This window comes from Elaeis guineensis, chromosome 10 (genome assembly GCF_000442705.2).
Source record: "Elaeis guineensis isolate ETL-2024a chromosome 10, EG11, whole genome shotgun sequence".
In the NCBI taxonomy this organism is placed as follows: domain Eukaryota; kingdom Viridiplantae; phylum Streptophyta; class Magnoliopsida; order Arecales; family Arecaceae; genus Elaeis; species Elaeis guineensis.
The window spans coordinates 27,652,340-27,667,332 of record NC_026002.2 but is presented as its reverse complement, the minus strand read 5'-3'; the positions used below and the strand labels follow the sequence as shown (position 1 = coordinate 27,667,332).

The 14,993-nt window shown below is 34.5% G+C and overlaps 1 protein-coding gene across 3 annotated transcripts; it reads right to left on the bottom strand.

Moving 5' to 3' along the window:
• Positions 1-790: 790 nt before the first annotated feature.
• Positions 791-9,942, bottom strand: LOC105052498 (uncharacterized). 3 transcript variants are annotated; one of them, XM_010933327.4, is made up of 7 exons: positions 9,802-9,942; positions 9,653-9,691; positions 9,501-9,554; positions 9,307-9,360; positions 1,718-1,771; positions 1,571-1,642; positions 791-1,123 (listed from the first exon to the last, which is right to left on the bottom strand). In XM_010933327.4, exons 1-7 carry the CDS (start codon positions 9,859-9,861, stop codon positions 995-997), a joined length of 462 nt encoding a protein of 153 aa, XP_010931629.1. In that variant the 5' UTR covers positions 9,862-9,942; the 3' UTR covers positions 791-994. The 3 variants fall into 3 exon arrangements, with proteins under 3 accessions (XP_010931629.1, XP_010931630.1, XP_073100959.1); XM_010933328.4 differs by having other exon boundaries at positions 9,653-9,688; XM_073244858.1 differs by lacking the exon at positions 9,653-9,691.
• Positions 9,943-14,993: the final 5,051 nt, after the last annotated feature.

Sequence of the window (14,993 nt, the reverse complement as noted above, 5' to 3'; positions counted from 1 at the left end):
AGCTCACTTCTTCTAAGTTTGATTGGTCACGCTATGAGTTGGGTCAAATAGGCATTGAGTAGTCTCAAAAGCAAGTCAGGCATGGGTTAGCCCCTAACCAGACCTAACCTCTTTGAGCTATCAGCAAGCCTTCATGGGCTAGAGTTGCACTACATGTTACACCCATGCAAGTTTCCAGTGCCTTACAGAAAGAAAAGGTTCGCATATTAATTGTAATAGAAACATCACGTTTTTGTGTTATGAAAGGAGGCACAATAACAGCTTGCCTGAAATGTTTGACCATTAGCTCTTTGGACAATGAAATAGAAAACAAGACTACCGCCCTTCATAGATGTGTGGATTTCACTGGACTAATGGACCCCATAGGCCACACCGCTCCTAGCTCAGCTACCTGAAAGTCATAAAAGGTCTGCATGCCTGGAGAAGAGTTAGTTCGTAATATAGTGGTCTAGCAAATTTAATGCATCTAGAAAGATCCATTCTTTTGAAAGAAACTAAGGGTTATTTTTAACACGCACATATGCACACACGAAGGATCATCTCATCAATCATCAACATGTACCAATACTGTGGTCTTGAATATAAGAAGTTGCTTGATTGCAAGCTAATTTCCACATTTACAGGTATGAGAAGCAAGCACGCTGCAGCAAACTCTTATCATTAACCTAATGAAAGGCATAAAGCCTGTGCTTGAGTAGCAACTCAAAATAATTAACTATGAAAGCAAACACATAACTATACAACACACACACACCAAAAAAATAAAAATATTGGGAGATATGCTGACCTATCCTCCAAATGCTGGGTGCAGTACTGCAATATGAGGCATTCTTCAGAAATGCAACAGTAAGAGTTACAGACTAATATTTATGCAGACAGATGTTTCTCAGTTCTTTCCCAAAGAGATTTAACACATCGGCATGCTACCTAACAGTGGCCAATAGTTAATATTACTCCCATTGCTAAATGTTCTTACAATGCCTCAAGGAGAAGATTATGCAACAGGACCATCTGAAGAATTGATTTCTGTTGCATGGTCCATTAAGTTGGGCTGTGATTTCTCTGAGTTATCCTCGTGGACTTGAATCTCCCTCTCCTCGGAATTTGCAGGTGCATCCTCCATCTGGACGGTAAAAGTAACATTTTACTTCTAAATACAAAGATACAGCTACTGTTCACCTCAAACAAAGGGTATGGCATCCTAATCTACACATATGTACATAAGTGGTTGAAGAATTGGCATTATCACTATTCTCAAAAAATAACTGCCATTGTTGCCAATATTGTCTTCTAGCAAGTGGTAATTTATACTGAAAAGAATCCAATGTAATCGATTTGGATCACTATGAACCCATAAGAATAGGTCCGCTTGGTAGAGTATGGCAGACAAATAGCTCCAATTTTGTAATTAATTTCAAACACCTAGCCTTTAATTTATTTTAAAACTATCTAGCTAATAAAAAGTTAAGCAATCTCGCTAAGCTTTTTATATGTGCCACCATAAAAACATAACATAACAGGTTTCTCAAGTATATACTGCCTGATTGAGTCTGAAAGACAGGTTGATTACCCCCAAATTCCTTAAACTAGCAGTGACATCCTCTTGTTGCTTCTGAAGTGTGGTCCTCAGTTCCTGAAAGTCCTATAGCCACCAATACAAGAAAAATTAGCATAACATACATGAAATAAATAAGGCAAAAGATTCAGCGGACTTAACTGATCTCAGTTGCTCCAGCTCAGTGTTAAGTGACTTCTTAAGCTCTGACAGCTCCTGAATTTAATGTCACAGTTGGTAAACAATATTCAGCAAAACAAGCCACTACATATCCAGAATAATACAGCTATAATATATGTAGACAATGTAAAGCCAAGTTATTGGGTGAACCCTATCCAGTGGGCTACTAAAGCTGCAGTCCAGCTTAAAAATGCATAGAGCAAAAGATATAAAAAGTTGTCCCTATGGTAACAGGTATACAGATAAATGAAATACAAATTGCGGACAAAATGTGATAACCAGGTAAAGATATTTATTCTTGAAGTACTGGAAGTAATCTTAGCATTGTTTTAGCCAGAAAATGATATTCACCTATGACAGATCTGCATATCAAATTATGATGGATATACATGTCAGGTTCATTCACTTGTCATAATGTGCTGACAACAATGAAATAAAATTGCGAGCATTGTGACAGCAGAGCATTAAATGATGGAAACTGTTTGCCTCACATCATGATGCAGAGGGCACAAGAAGTGCTCAAATAAGGGATTCATGAATAAGATTCATGGGAACTGTTGGATTCAATTTTGCTTCCATATGGTGCACATCAACATCAGAATATGCTGCATCAGACTAACAAATTCCTTAAATAATAGCAAAGATATTCATATATATTTTGAAAAAAGAATTTGTGGGAATATAATTATGTAGTCTTTTATACCATAATGCAGTACCACTGATGCACATATTTCCATCCCTTCCCCTTAACAAGAATGATAAGCCTTCTTGGTCTTCAGTAGAAGATGTAGAATTCAATATCTAGTTCCTAAACTCCAAATTCTCTAGGCATCATCCATTGAATGAACACATTTTTTTATCAGAAGAAAGCAGATGCTTTCCTTAAATTTGTTTTCATTTTCTTCCTCTGTACATTTTAAGAATACCAATAGAGAATCACTGTTTTAATGGCATACACCTTATTAATGCCAAGAATCGGGGAAAAAAAAAGGGCAAACCTCAATATACAACTTATTGCACTTCATATTTTTAAGGTAAATCCGTTATAGAAATCATACTAACTTGTATATCAAGCCAACCAATAGTAATAACTTCAATATGAATTACTGGAGATTTATTTGTCAGTGGTACAGCTCTAAGTTAAATAGATTTCCAATGATTGTCACAGTTCCAAGGAAAAATGTTTTGATTCATACCAAACAAAACATGTTTATATTCCATGATCACTCATAAAATAGAAAATCAATAAAATAATGTGGAGAATCTTAAAAAGTGAATGGCAATAGTATCTTTCTTCTTCTTTTTTTGATAAGGCGGTCGCTTCATACAACTCTATTATGAATACAACCCAAAAGATCAGAAAAGGAGAATATCTCGAAAAGACAAAGGTAAACAGGAAGCATCCGTCCAAATGCCACAAAAATGGTGAGCAACAAACGAGGCAACCCAATCCGCAGCACTGTTCGCCTCCCGATAGATGTGCCTAATCACAAAGGAAAAGCATCCCTGAAGCAAGCTTTGGATGTCGCGCACCAATGGCAACAGTATCTTCCATAAACAAGTCAGTTAAGATCTTCATGACTGGCATAAATAAATTGATATATGTATATATCAATGTGTCCCCTATCAATACAAATTTAAGACAAGAAATTTTGGTTCAGACCCAAGCAGGTCTTCTAAAAGCAGGCCAGCATGAGCCACATGTTTCAATTTTTGGGGTTGGATATGGGTTATGCAATTGTGACCATACCAGCCGTGAGTGGCACCATGAGGACATTGGTTATTGCTATGGGAATGTTATTGTAAAGCTATCACCAAAATAAACAAGTATATACTGTGAAGTATCAAATATATAATTTCTGTTGGAATTTAATTAGTTTCCTCAGAAACTGTCTTACAGATGCCGATATGTAACGAAGTAGACTACGCATGTGGTTACAAAACAAACATGTGGCTGGGGAAGTTTGTAAGCCAGTCATGCAGTTGAATGTGGGTGAATAGGATTGACCTGCCCACTGATGGAGATGGGTTGAGTTAAACAGGATCAACCCCACAAATCTCAGTATACAAGGTTTGAATGCTTGGCTTCAATTTTGACACCAGCTGGATCGAATGAATCAGCTCCGGCAATTTAGGCATTTTAAATGGTTCCCTTCTAATTTTGGCAATTTAAATTGAAAACTAAAATAAATTTAAAGAAATGATCAAAATAAAGAAAAGAAGAATGAGTGAATGAAAAATAATAGACATCCTCCCAAAGCACATTATATTCTTTAGGACCTCTAGATGTATTGTGTAGTAGTTTCACATTAAGGCTTTTTTTTTTTTGAAAAAAGAAAAAGTCATGTTTAGAATGCCCTATATGTTGATATCATGGCCAATATAACATATAATGAAAGAATTCTGAGCTTGAGGGTAGATAAACCAATGTGAAAAAAATTGACTTCCTTTGGATCTCTTTGAAATCTAGCAACACACTGATTCCAAATGTTCTCAAACTTGCAAATTCAAATCTAGTGTAAAGGAAGTGCTTCCCAACATCTAAGAAAATGAATAATTGCAAATAATAAGAAAAAAGAACCTCATATTCATTGAATTTAACCTTGTATGCTAGTTTCAGCCTTCAAAACTAATCTAAATTCCAGATCAGTTTGGTTTAAGAAATTTTGGTTTAGAAGTTCCCAACAAAACAAATTGTATCAGTACATAAAGCTTACCCACCTAACTGAATACAGATCAATTAGTGTATCAATGATTCAGCGTATTAAAACCAAAAGGATGTTTTAAAGATCCCGTTTAACTCAATTCTGTTGGTCTCAGGAGGAGTTCTATAAGCAAAAAGTCAACAATGTTAAGCGGGAAAATATTGTTGGTTGAGTAAATTGAAGAAAAGAGAGATCTTAATTTTTCGAAGTTTGGGCAAGCCTATTCAATATTTGTCTCTCTTTTTATGCAACCATTTTTTTCCTTGGAAATGTCATTCAACGAGATCTCAAGCAGTGTGATCATTGCTTGGTAGAAAGAAACTAACAGGTAAGGCAATGTACCCTCTTTATAACTGCCTAGAAACTTGAACAAGAACCCACTTCCTAAGTGCTCCCTTATTTCAAGTGTTTCCGAAATATCCTCTTCCCTACATCCATACCGGTAGCCACTCCCAATTTAGGCAGCTAAGGATCTTTGAGGAGCACAACTGAGCAAACATATAGGTGGCTTTGGTCTTTTAGTATTTGGCTTATGCTAAATTCTCCATTCATGAGCTTGGGCTCATAGGTCAAATTAGGCAACCCATGGCAACATCCCCACTTGGCCAAACGATAGTTGTATATCTTCATTACTAGTTGTACATTTCTTCTACATGTCACATGGATTTCCCTTCATCTTATATATAGGTATGCACCACTTTGTATTTGTTTAGACTTGTAAATGGTTTCTGACCACAGCAACATATGAATGTTTTAGACTTATAAATGGTTTTCGACCACAGCAACACAAGAACCAATACCACACAAACATTTCAATATCATTTTTTCACATGTATGCACATTAATTATGACAAGCTGCAGAAGCAAGGGAGAGTATAGACATAATATATGGAAAAATTATATCCTCAACTGTCTCAGTTGTGCACATGGCCTATGTGGAACTGGTAGTTCGCCCCTTTAGATCACACACATAGCACATGAAGGTCTATAAACACTTTAACGGTGTTTCCTAAGAAGATGCTTAACAAAGCCAAAATACATACAGGTACATATATATCCAAAAGACCAAACATCACATCCTGGAGTCCCATCACCTGGGCATGTTTCAAAGTCCAAACATGTCTACTATGATACCTCTTAGTCAAAGGAACCACAAGCATATCTTCAGAAGTCAAATCGTTCATCATGATTTCTTTGAGTTACACTATACCATTACCATCAGAATTGTTTTCACCCCTTTGCATCAAGGCCCCATGGCAATAACCAATTAATCATCATACTGCATATAGATAGAGTGTTTCATTATTTGAGCTATAGGCATCTTAAGAGTCCATTGATCTGCTCTACAAAAGCTTTTCTGAAATGCAGACACATACTAAGTTTCATGCATACCTTGAAAAGCACAGCCTTGTTTATTATAAAGTTGCATCTCAAGAAGTTGCACTTCCTTCATATAAGATGATGTGGCCAGATGTTAATTTCCAATCATGTAGGCCTGTTGCATAACCAAAAGCCGAGTATACTATAGTCTCACGGCTATCACCCTTTTAGCTGGAAACGCAGTTTGAAATTCTTTGATCTCCAGAGGGTATCATCCCAACAAATGCACAATCTAGGTTACTTTCATATTTGTTTCCAAATCTTATAGCATAACAAACATCAGACCAATGCAAACTGTGGCATATTGCACTTCCAGCATGCAAACAGAAATTCTCTCATACCATCCTACCGCACTAATCACACTTGGAGATGCAACATTAGAGACTATATGCTCTACATATGGGAGTAGAATAAGGTTGACTATTTTACAAGCCAGATATTTTTCAGCCTTTTTTATGGATCTTCTTGATCTATACAGGTCATGGCCTTCAACGTTTTCTCTCTCAAAACCTAATTCTCAGCACAGAGGAAGCTTTACAAGTATCTTTCATTTTTCAAAAAAATTATCATGATCTTATCTCAGTATTTTTCAATAAATTTATATTACTTCCTTGTTACCATATATCGAAAATATGGAGAATTTTTTCCCAGATTTTCGTATGCATACACCATGATCTAATTATTAGCCAGATTGGACTATGCAGATGAGCAGAGTTTAGTGCTCCCACCAGACCAACTTAAAAGAGAAATAACTAAGTTCCAAACATGTTTTGCATGGCCAATTGATAATACAAATGGCGGTATTTTGTCTTTACATTATGTAATGATTGTTGTCGCAATTGTGCCAAAAACGTGCAAAATTATTATACTAAAAAAGGCCAACATACCCTCAGCCGCATTATCACATAACAATACAAACATAGGCGTATTTAAGTCATTTCAACAATAGGACTGACTTGTAAGTTAATCTAGCAGAAAACAACATAATCCTACCTTCCAAGAATAGCTTTTTCGAATGTTAAGCACCCATCCCGTTGAAGCTTTCCTTCATGCAATTATTTCTTAAGCTTGTAGGCTTTATTGTTGTTGTTTTTGTCCTAAAAACCTTCATCTTGTCCCATACATTTTTCCCGTCCGAATTTCTACTCAAGAATACAATCTTGACTTCCATTTAAATCAATCCTAGATTATAATGAGCCATTGTCACCATGGATTGCCAAAAGGGGATGGTATCATCAGCACTGTATTGTTACGATGTGAAAATGGCACTGGGGATGGGTGCTGAGTCGATGAAGCATGCAGAATCAAGATGTACCAACCCTTCTAATCAATATTAACCGGTACCAAGGCTAGTATGATAGGTACAAACCCCATCCTGATCAGGATGGCAATTTTTTTTTTAAGCAGGGGAGCAAGACAAACTGGTTATCCTGATTAGTTCCAACCAGTGTGAGCCACTATCAAGGCCGATTTAGCCTGCGTCAAGCCCATCTTAGCGGAGGACAATTTGTTTCCAAAAAGTGGAGGCCATGTTGGTTGACCCAGAGTGAAATATAAAAGACAAATGAATTTGGAATTAAACCTGGCACAAAATTATACTAGATAGAGAATTATCTGACTTAATAATGAAATAAACAAGCAAAAATTGTCCAACCACTAAATATGAAAATCCAATGAAAACTAATGCCAAATCTAATGAAAAATCCATAGAACTTCTACCAAAAAACCTTTGAACCCTTTTATCTCCAAGCTTACTCATGTGATGGAAATAAAAATCAAATATTGAGTTGTAGAAGTATCCGACCACGAGTTCTCTAGACTTTCCATATATCTTTCTAAATAGTATAAATTTTGACCATGAATGATAGAGACTAGGGAACAAAATTTATTTCTTGTGCTAAAAGAAATTCACTCTGATAGTTGATTGCACTACAAGACAACAAACAACACCAATCAGATCAATACAGTAAGCAATCAGATAAACTTCAATTCAATCTATATCCATATTTCATATTAAAGAAAAAGATTGACTCAATATCCACAAATCAAAACTAAAAAATAAATTGAAAAGCTAAAAAGAAAATAAAGAAAAAAACCTAATACAGGTCATATTTCAATCATTGACTACCTATAATTTAAAATAACTAAAAGATCAGAGCATAAGACTATATCCTATCATAATCTACTATCAACCATTGTATGCAATGTTTTGCTAGAAGTCTTGCTTTACACTTATCTAATGTCCCACTAGCTTCAATTTTTTCATCCAAAACCCACTTAAAAGTTAAAACCAATGACCATTTGATTTTTAGGAAAAGCAGCTGAAACACATCTCCATCTTTTCTTAGATTCAGACTCTACTAATATGCAAGAATTATGATGCTACCCATGCAGGTTGGTAACAACAGAGACATGGCAATGCTGCAAGCAAGTTCATGTGCATAAACGTGTGTACTTGTGTTCCAATGTATGTGAAGCACTAGCACGGGTAGGCACATCCCATGTCAACAAAAATCAAGCATGGTACCAGCATGCAGCAGTTAGAACCTTGCTCTTATGCTTTTCAACGACTCCAAAAGTGTCATCAACTTTCAAGCATTGAATAAACCAAGAGATTCACTGGTGCAATCAATTAGATTTTTGAATTCATTATGAAGGTATAATATTCTTGAAAACATTAGATGGACCCTCAACATTTGATCTTCAAACTCCATTTTTGAACTCATTATCATGCCCACTTTGGTGTTCAAAGATAGTTTTAAGAGGATCACGCAACTTTTTGCACCTTTCATCTTACTATAAGGATTGGTGCATTATTTGCACCATCACGTAAATTCCATGTAGATTCACATTTCCTAATATGGGGCTTATTCCATGTTTTGTTTCCTAAAGGGTGCAATCCCTTGTTTGGAATAGTATAACATGGCATTCTAAAAGATCATACAAGCCTTTCCTGGCCAGGTGAAAGATGTGATAAGTTAGTCAAGTCATGCAATAAAACAAAGCTAGTGAATGGCCAGCACAAGCATGGGCCCAAAATGCAAATCCACCATTTCATCAATCTTCTTTAATTAACTAATTTCCTTTATGACATATGGTTAATTGGTCATTTTGTAGTTACTCTTCTTAAAATATTGGGGACCTGCCCTTGGTCAACCCTTCCTTAGCCAAAAAGCATTTTTACAAGAGAATGACTGTTTAGGTTAACCTTAGTTCAAGAAAATTTCTATGTAGAATCTGAATATGTCATTCTCCTTCTTCCAATTGATTTGCTTGCAGGCAAGTGATTTCCCACGTATTCACGTAACAACCCTTTGTACTGACAAACTTCACAGAATCCCAACAAAAATCACAGTGACAAAGAAGAAAAGTCTACATATATCAAAACTTAAAATTGTGTGTGTGTGTGTATGTGAGAGAGAGAGAGAAAGCGCACTAATTAGGTAAATGATGTTTCATTTTTCAACATGTGTGATGGGTACTCACATCCTTATACGTCCTAACTTGTGTGTCCAACTTGGATCTCCAGTTTTGCAAATCCTGTCACAGTACACACGTATCACTCCCAAAAACATATCTTTTGTTGCCCTAATCCCCCACCCCCCAACAACAAACAAACAAACAAAAACCGTACTCCAGCAAAAGCACTAGGAAACTAAGAATAACAACAAGAAGAATACCTGCTTCAACCCTTGAAGTCTAACCAACAAATCCGATTGTGATTTATCCAAATCCTGAACAAAAACTCTAACGAATAAATAAACTAATTCTAATTCCGATTCTACGGAAAGAACAAAAAAAGGAAACATGAATGCTTTTCATTTTATCTCACCGCTATCGTTGCTCCCACTGGTTGCAGATCATCCGTCTTCTTAGATCACAAGAAATGGATTCTCAGAACTCATAAATTTGAAACAAAATTTCCTATCGGCGGGAGAGAGAGAGAGAATGGAGGAGATCAGAGAAAAGATCGGAGCTTACAGAGGGAGAGGAGAGAGTAGCGGCTGCCGGAGGAGAGAGTTCTGGATCGGAATCCGCCATTGGAGCCGGGGTGCTACGGTTAGGGTTTCTTCTCCCCTGGACAGACGAGAGAGAGTGAAGCGATGGGGCGAGGAGAGGGGGATGAGAGGAGGCAATGGGAATGAACTTATTTATAGTGGTGAGGGAAAGGGACTCGGGTTGTATCTTTTGCACGCAAGCATAATTGATCTTCTTTTGCAATATTTACTGTTGGATTGCTCCCGGCACGTATCGCAAAGTATCACGAATCATCCAATCACTCGTCTGCGCAGATCTTGAATCAACTATTTTCTAATTGAACGGTGGATTTGCACGAAGGAAGATGAATCATTCATTCGCGCGAAAGGTGCAACCCCGGTCCCACGGGAACCATTCTGGAGCGGCCACGAACGTGACAAGAAGATTTCGAATGAAGCGAAACCGACGGACGATGGAGCGGGCAAAATCAAAAATGAAACGGCAGGCTACGCGGCCCCCGACCCCACCCTCATAAACTTGCGTGGGTGCGGCTCGGCGTGGCTTGCGTCGGCAAAAGAAGATAGAGATTTAAAAAAATAATAATAATAATTTATGTGCGAGATGACATATTATTAATACACATGATTAATCTCATCACTTCTGCGTTGACCTGCCAAAAGGTGCAACTGAAAAAGTGAGAAAAAAAAGCAGGATCAACGGAAAAAATATAAAAATTAAAAATATATATTTGATTAGAACTTTCAAAAAAGAGATGAAAAGATAGCTTGCTTATAAAAATAAATTTTTCACATAAATATATATATATATATATATATATATATATATATATATATATGTATGTATGTATGTATGTATATATATATGAAAATGTGAATATCATTTTTCTAATAGTTGAAAATTGTAGTTATCATAATCTTCTTAATAGCTATTTTTAATTATTAATCTTAAAATCTTAAAACTTTTCACAATATAAAAAATTATGATAATTTTAATATAAAAATATATTAAAATTTATTAAAATTATCATAAAGAAATAGTCTAAATATTAAAAATTATTGGAATTCTAAACTCTCGGTATAATAAATGTTTTAAATACCTATTTTTAAATCTTTAAGAATATTTTGAAACATTTTTAGATTTTAAAATGTTTAAAAATAGCTATTAAAACTTATGTATACGATGTTTTACAGATACTTTATACAAGTTTTGTTAAAAGTATAGCATATATTTCATACAACTTCAAAAAAAATAGATGCTCGATCAAATATAAGTTACTATAAAAAATTTATTTTATACATTACTTTTTCATGATCAATCAGACATGCAAAAATTATTTTTCCATATATCATATATCCAAGCATTAACTTTCCAAAAAAAATTATTTTAGTGAGGTAAAATTCTTTCCATATGCCAAATGAGTCCTTAAACAAAATTAAGAATATTTTTTTTTCTAACTATATTATTTAGAGAGAGTCTAAAGAAAATAAGTGTTACAATGCGCAACTCCTGACCTTTCGTAGGAGTTGATTTTTTTTTTTTTTTTTTGGGTGCTTGGATGATTTGACATGATTTTGAGGTTGTTTAGGTCTTGTATAGATACTTATACAATGTTCCATATTATCTTACAAGCTTTCTGGTTCTTACTCTTCTCATCCTTCATCTTCCCCACCCTCGCTCAAGCATGATTCCCTCCACCAAAGTTGTCGGAAGAACCTTTTAGTCTCAAAGCAACAAGTCATATAAGATGCTCCAAATTTATATTTAAAGAGGCATATAGAAATGCCAGTGTTTTAATAACTAAAAAAAATATTCTAGCTTTGAGAGGTCGAAATTATCGTGCATAGTGATGATTTTAGAAAACTTTCCACGTATTCTTCTTATCAATAATTGATGGTTATGATGGGCGAGTCTGAATAAGTATATAGTAGTATACTTGCTATCATTTTAATAAAATGTTGGTGTCATTCTCATTATTGAGACAAGTTTTATTTTTAGAGGACCTTTTAGTGAGACCTTCTAGTTTAATGGTGTTGGAATTTTTCTTTGTAACTTTTTAGTTTAACGGTGTTAGAATTTTTTTTTTTAATTTATAGTGGAGTTCTAAGGGATCTCACATGTTTCCTTCAATCTAAAGGTTGTGGAACATAAAATATTAATAGAGCTTTTGTTCGAAATTCTTTATAATTTTTATATATGGTGAAGTCTGTCAAGAGCTCGTGGTATGAAGCCGCAGTTGAGAGGAGATACTAGTGAGAGGCTAGACATTTTTTGTTGAAACCTTATGAAAATCCAAGGTGCAAGGCTGAAGTTCCAATCAAAAGTATAGGTACAAGGCCTTCTTGTTCTAGTTCTAACTTATGGTTATTTAATTATTCTTTTCTCATAATTGCTACTTTTAATTGAGTCACAATTGCTTCTAGTTAAAATTTTAATTTTAGTTCATGCTTTGCATTGTGCTGCTATAATCTTATGTGGATGGAAGAATCTTTTAGGATTACTTACGTGCATTATATTTAGCATTAGAGTGGAATTTAGATTTCTAATTATTTTGCTCAAACCATATGATATATACATGCGTATAATATATAGTTCTCTTCAAATTTGAATTATACTTGGTTCCAAAGATAATATATTTGTATGATTAGAAAAATACTTTCAAATTTTGTCTTTTACTTTTGAATTAACTCCTAGTTGTTTCCAACAGGCTTATAAAATCTAAATTGATTGCGGACTCTTACCTACTAAAAATTTTGATTGCTTACTTTTATACTTAAGTTGTGAGTGTAAAAAAAAAATTTTTCCTATCCAGGATAGTTCGAGGGCTTGTTCAGATCATGCCGATATCATCCTAAAAAAATTACACCCTAAATTATCAAATACTCATATATATTTTCATCTTACATATGCAGTATAAACTAGTTGCTTTACGACCAAACTCTAATGATATGCAATACATTTGTTTGATAGCCTTTGCTTGCACTTGTTTCACATAGCCATCAATTATTTACAATAGGCTAAAGCTATGCACACCCATCCAAGATAACTCTTTACTGACAGCCAACAAAATATAATATGAAGATCATTCAAATACATAACCTTTAGCTAGCTTTAATATCATGATAACTAATCAATTGACTCCAAAAGAATAAAACTCTCAAATGGATTGCTAGCCATGATAAGCTAATGAGAGTTCTCAATACTCGACAAATAATTAGGCTCGATAATTACATGTTGATATTAGTTTCTGCTAATGAAGAAACAATCTTAAGAGCATTGATCAACAAAGGTCCAATCAACTATTCTCTTTTTCATAGGAGACCTTAGAAGGTTGAAGAGTACTATTAATATGTATGCTAAGATATAATACATTAGAAAGGAGTTGCGCTATTATGAACCATTCTTGTTGCCTAGTTTTGTAAGTTTAACATATAACTAAGTAAGTGGTTGCATAGAAGATAGCATGGATGAAGCTAATTTTAGCACCATATCAAAGTTTTGGACATTGGGAGGAGGAGTGTCAACACTATAGGGAGAAATGGGTATTACCGACTCAATATTGCCAACATTGGAAGAAGATGACGTTGTAACATGAAAAAGTTCTCTTAAGCAACCAAGTGATTGATTACCAACTTTAAGACAATGAAGAGATTGTTGATGAGTTGAATCTTGTTGCTTTGATATCAAGAAAATAGTAAAAAAGCAGAATAGTTTGTTTCACATTATTCAGAAGATTTTACCTCTATTATATCAAGTGCCATAAACATGTGGTATGTATAGAATACATACACTTGCCATACATGGTAAAAATGCAAAATAGTTACACTAGTTTCACATGGTGCTAACATAATGTATGCCACTTGTGTAAGAATTAGCATATGATGCTCACACAAGGTAAGCAATCCATCTACCATATTTGGTTAATATTCCATATCAAACAACATGTAATCATTCCATATTAATAACAATTATAATTACATAAGTAATGAAATCATTAATGAATTAATTTGGCAGTATTGCGATTTTTTTACTCTACACCATTTTGTTTTCTAAAAGTCTTTACATTCTGCAAAAGATTGGATCAACTTAATAATTATCGTGTGCTAAATATCTTGTTTCTTGAGCTTGTTTTAATAGTAACTATCCATCTAAAAGTAATTCCTCAAAGCACTTCCCTATGGCTAGCAATGTAACAACATTATTGATACAGTAGTGTAGATACATAGATAAATTAAAAAATTTTGCAATTTCATAGCATAGCTTGAAAATTTTCAAATATCCATGCTTTTAATGAAAATCTATAGATAAGGCGGTCAATCGAGTATTTGCACATAATTATGCATATGATTATATAATTGGGATTGGCCAATTCATCTCCTTTTTCTCTAATATCTATATTTATCCATGATTTCACCAAAGCATGCACTTATTAGATCACTTATTGAGTTGATAATACCTCATGAATGAACTATTTAAAAATTACTCTTTTCACATACATGATATAGCAAATGAAAACCCTATATGTGGAGTATTGGCTTACCTTTTACACTAAATAGGTAATTTCTTTTCAACTAAAAATCCTATTTCTTAGAATTAATTCTTAAAATACGTACATATACAAAACACGGATTAAATGATAGGAGTTATCTAAACAACTTTCATGGAAAAGAATAATTGGGGCATGAGGAGCATGTAGATCTATCAATTATCTTTTAGGGCTACATCATTTTGCTTCACTTAATATAACATCTAGCTTGTTGATATTTAAGGAATTGTTTCACATATTTTGTGGTGTTCCAAAAGAATACTTGTTTGCTTGCAAGTTATTATGGATTTGATTTTCTCTAAATATTGTGGCAACATGTAGGGGTTGTTTGCTCAGTTTGAGTAGCTTATATATTTGGTTCTCTCTGGATGGGATTATTCTCATTCCTCCAACCAAACGAGGCCCCCTAAAACAAGAAAAACAAAATCCCGAAATCCTTGACTCAGTGAGTTACTATGAAACTGAAACCGATTCCACCGCGTTTGGGATGAAAATCACCCATGAATTTATTCTTCCCTACTAGATAATTTTTGTTGATATTGTTTCTTCTAGTGGCTGGGTAGAAAAATACAAAACCTGGGTGGCTTTATCATCACCGTCATTAAAGGCCGGGACCAGGGTAGGGTTTTTT

Excerpts from the sequence above, each read along its gene's own strand:
- LOC105052498 (XM_010933327.4), bottom strand. The coding sequence starts at position 9,861 with ATGGCGGATTCCGATCCAGAACTCTCTCCTCCGGCAGCCGCTACTCTC. Across the intron at positions 9,361-9,500 it reads GACTTCAAGGGTTGAAGCAG|GATTTGCAAAACTGGAGATC; the intron begins GTATTCTTCTTG and ends GTACTGTGACAG. Across the intron at positions 1,772-9,306 it reads AAGTTAGGACGTATAAGGAT|GAGCTGTCAGAGCTTAAGAA; the intron begins GTGAGTACCCAT and ends CATTAAATTCAG.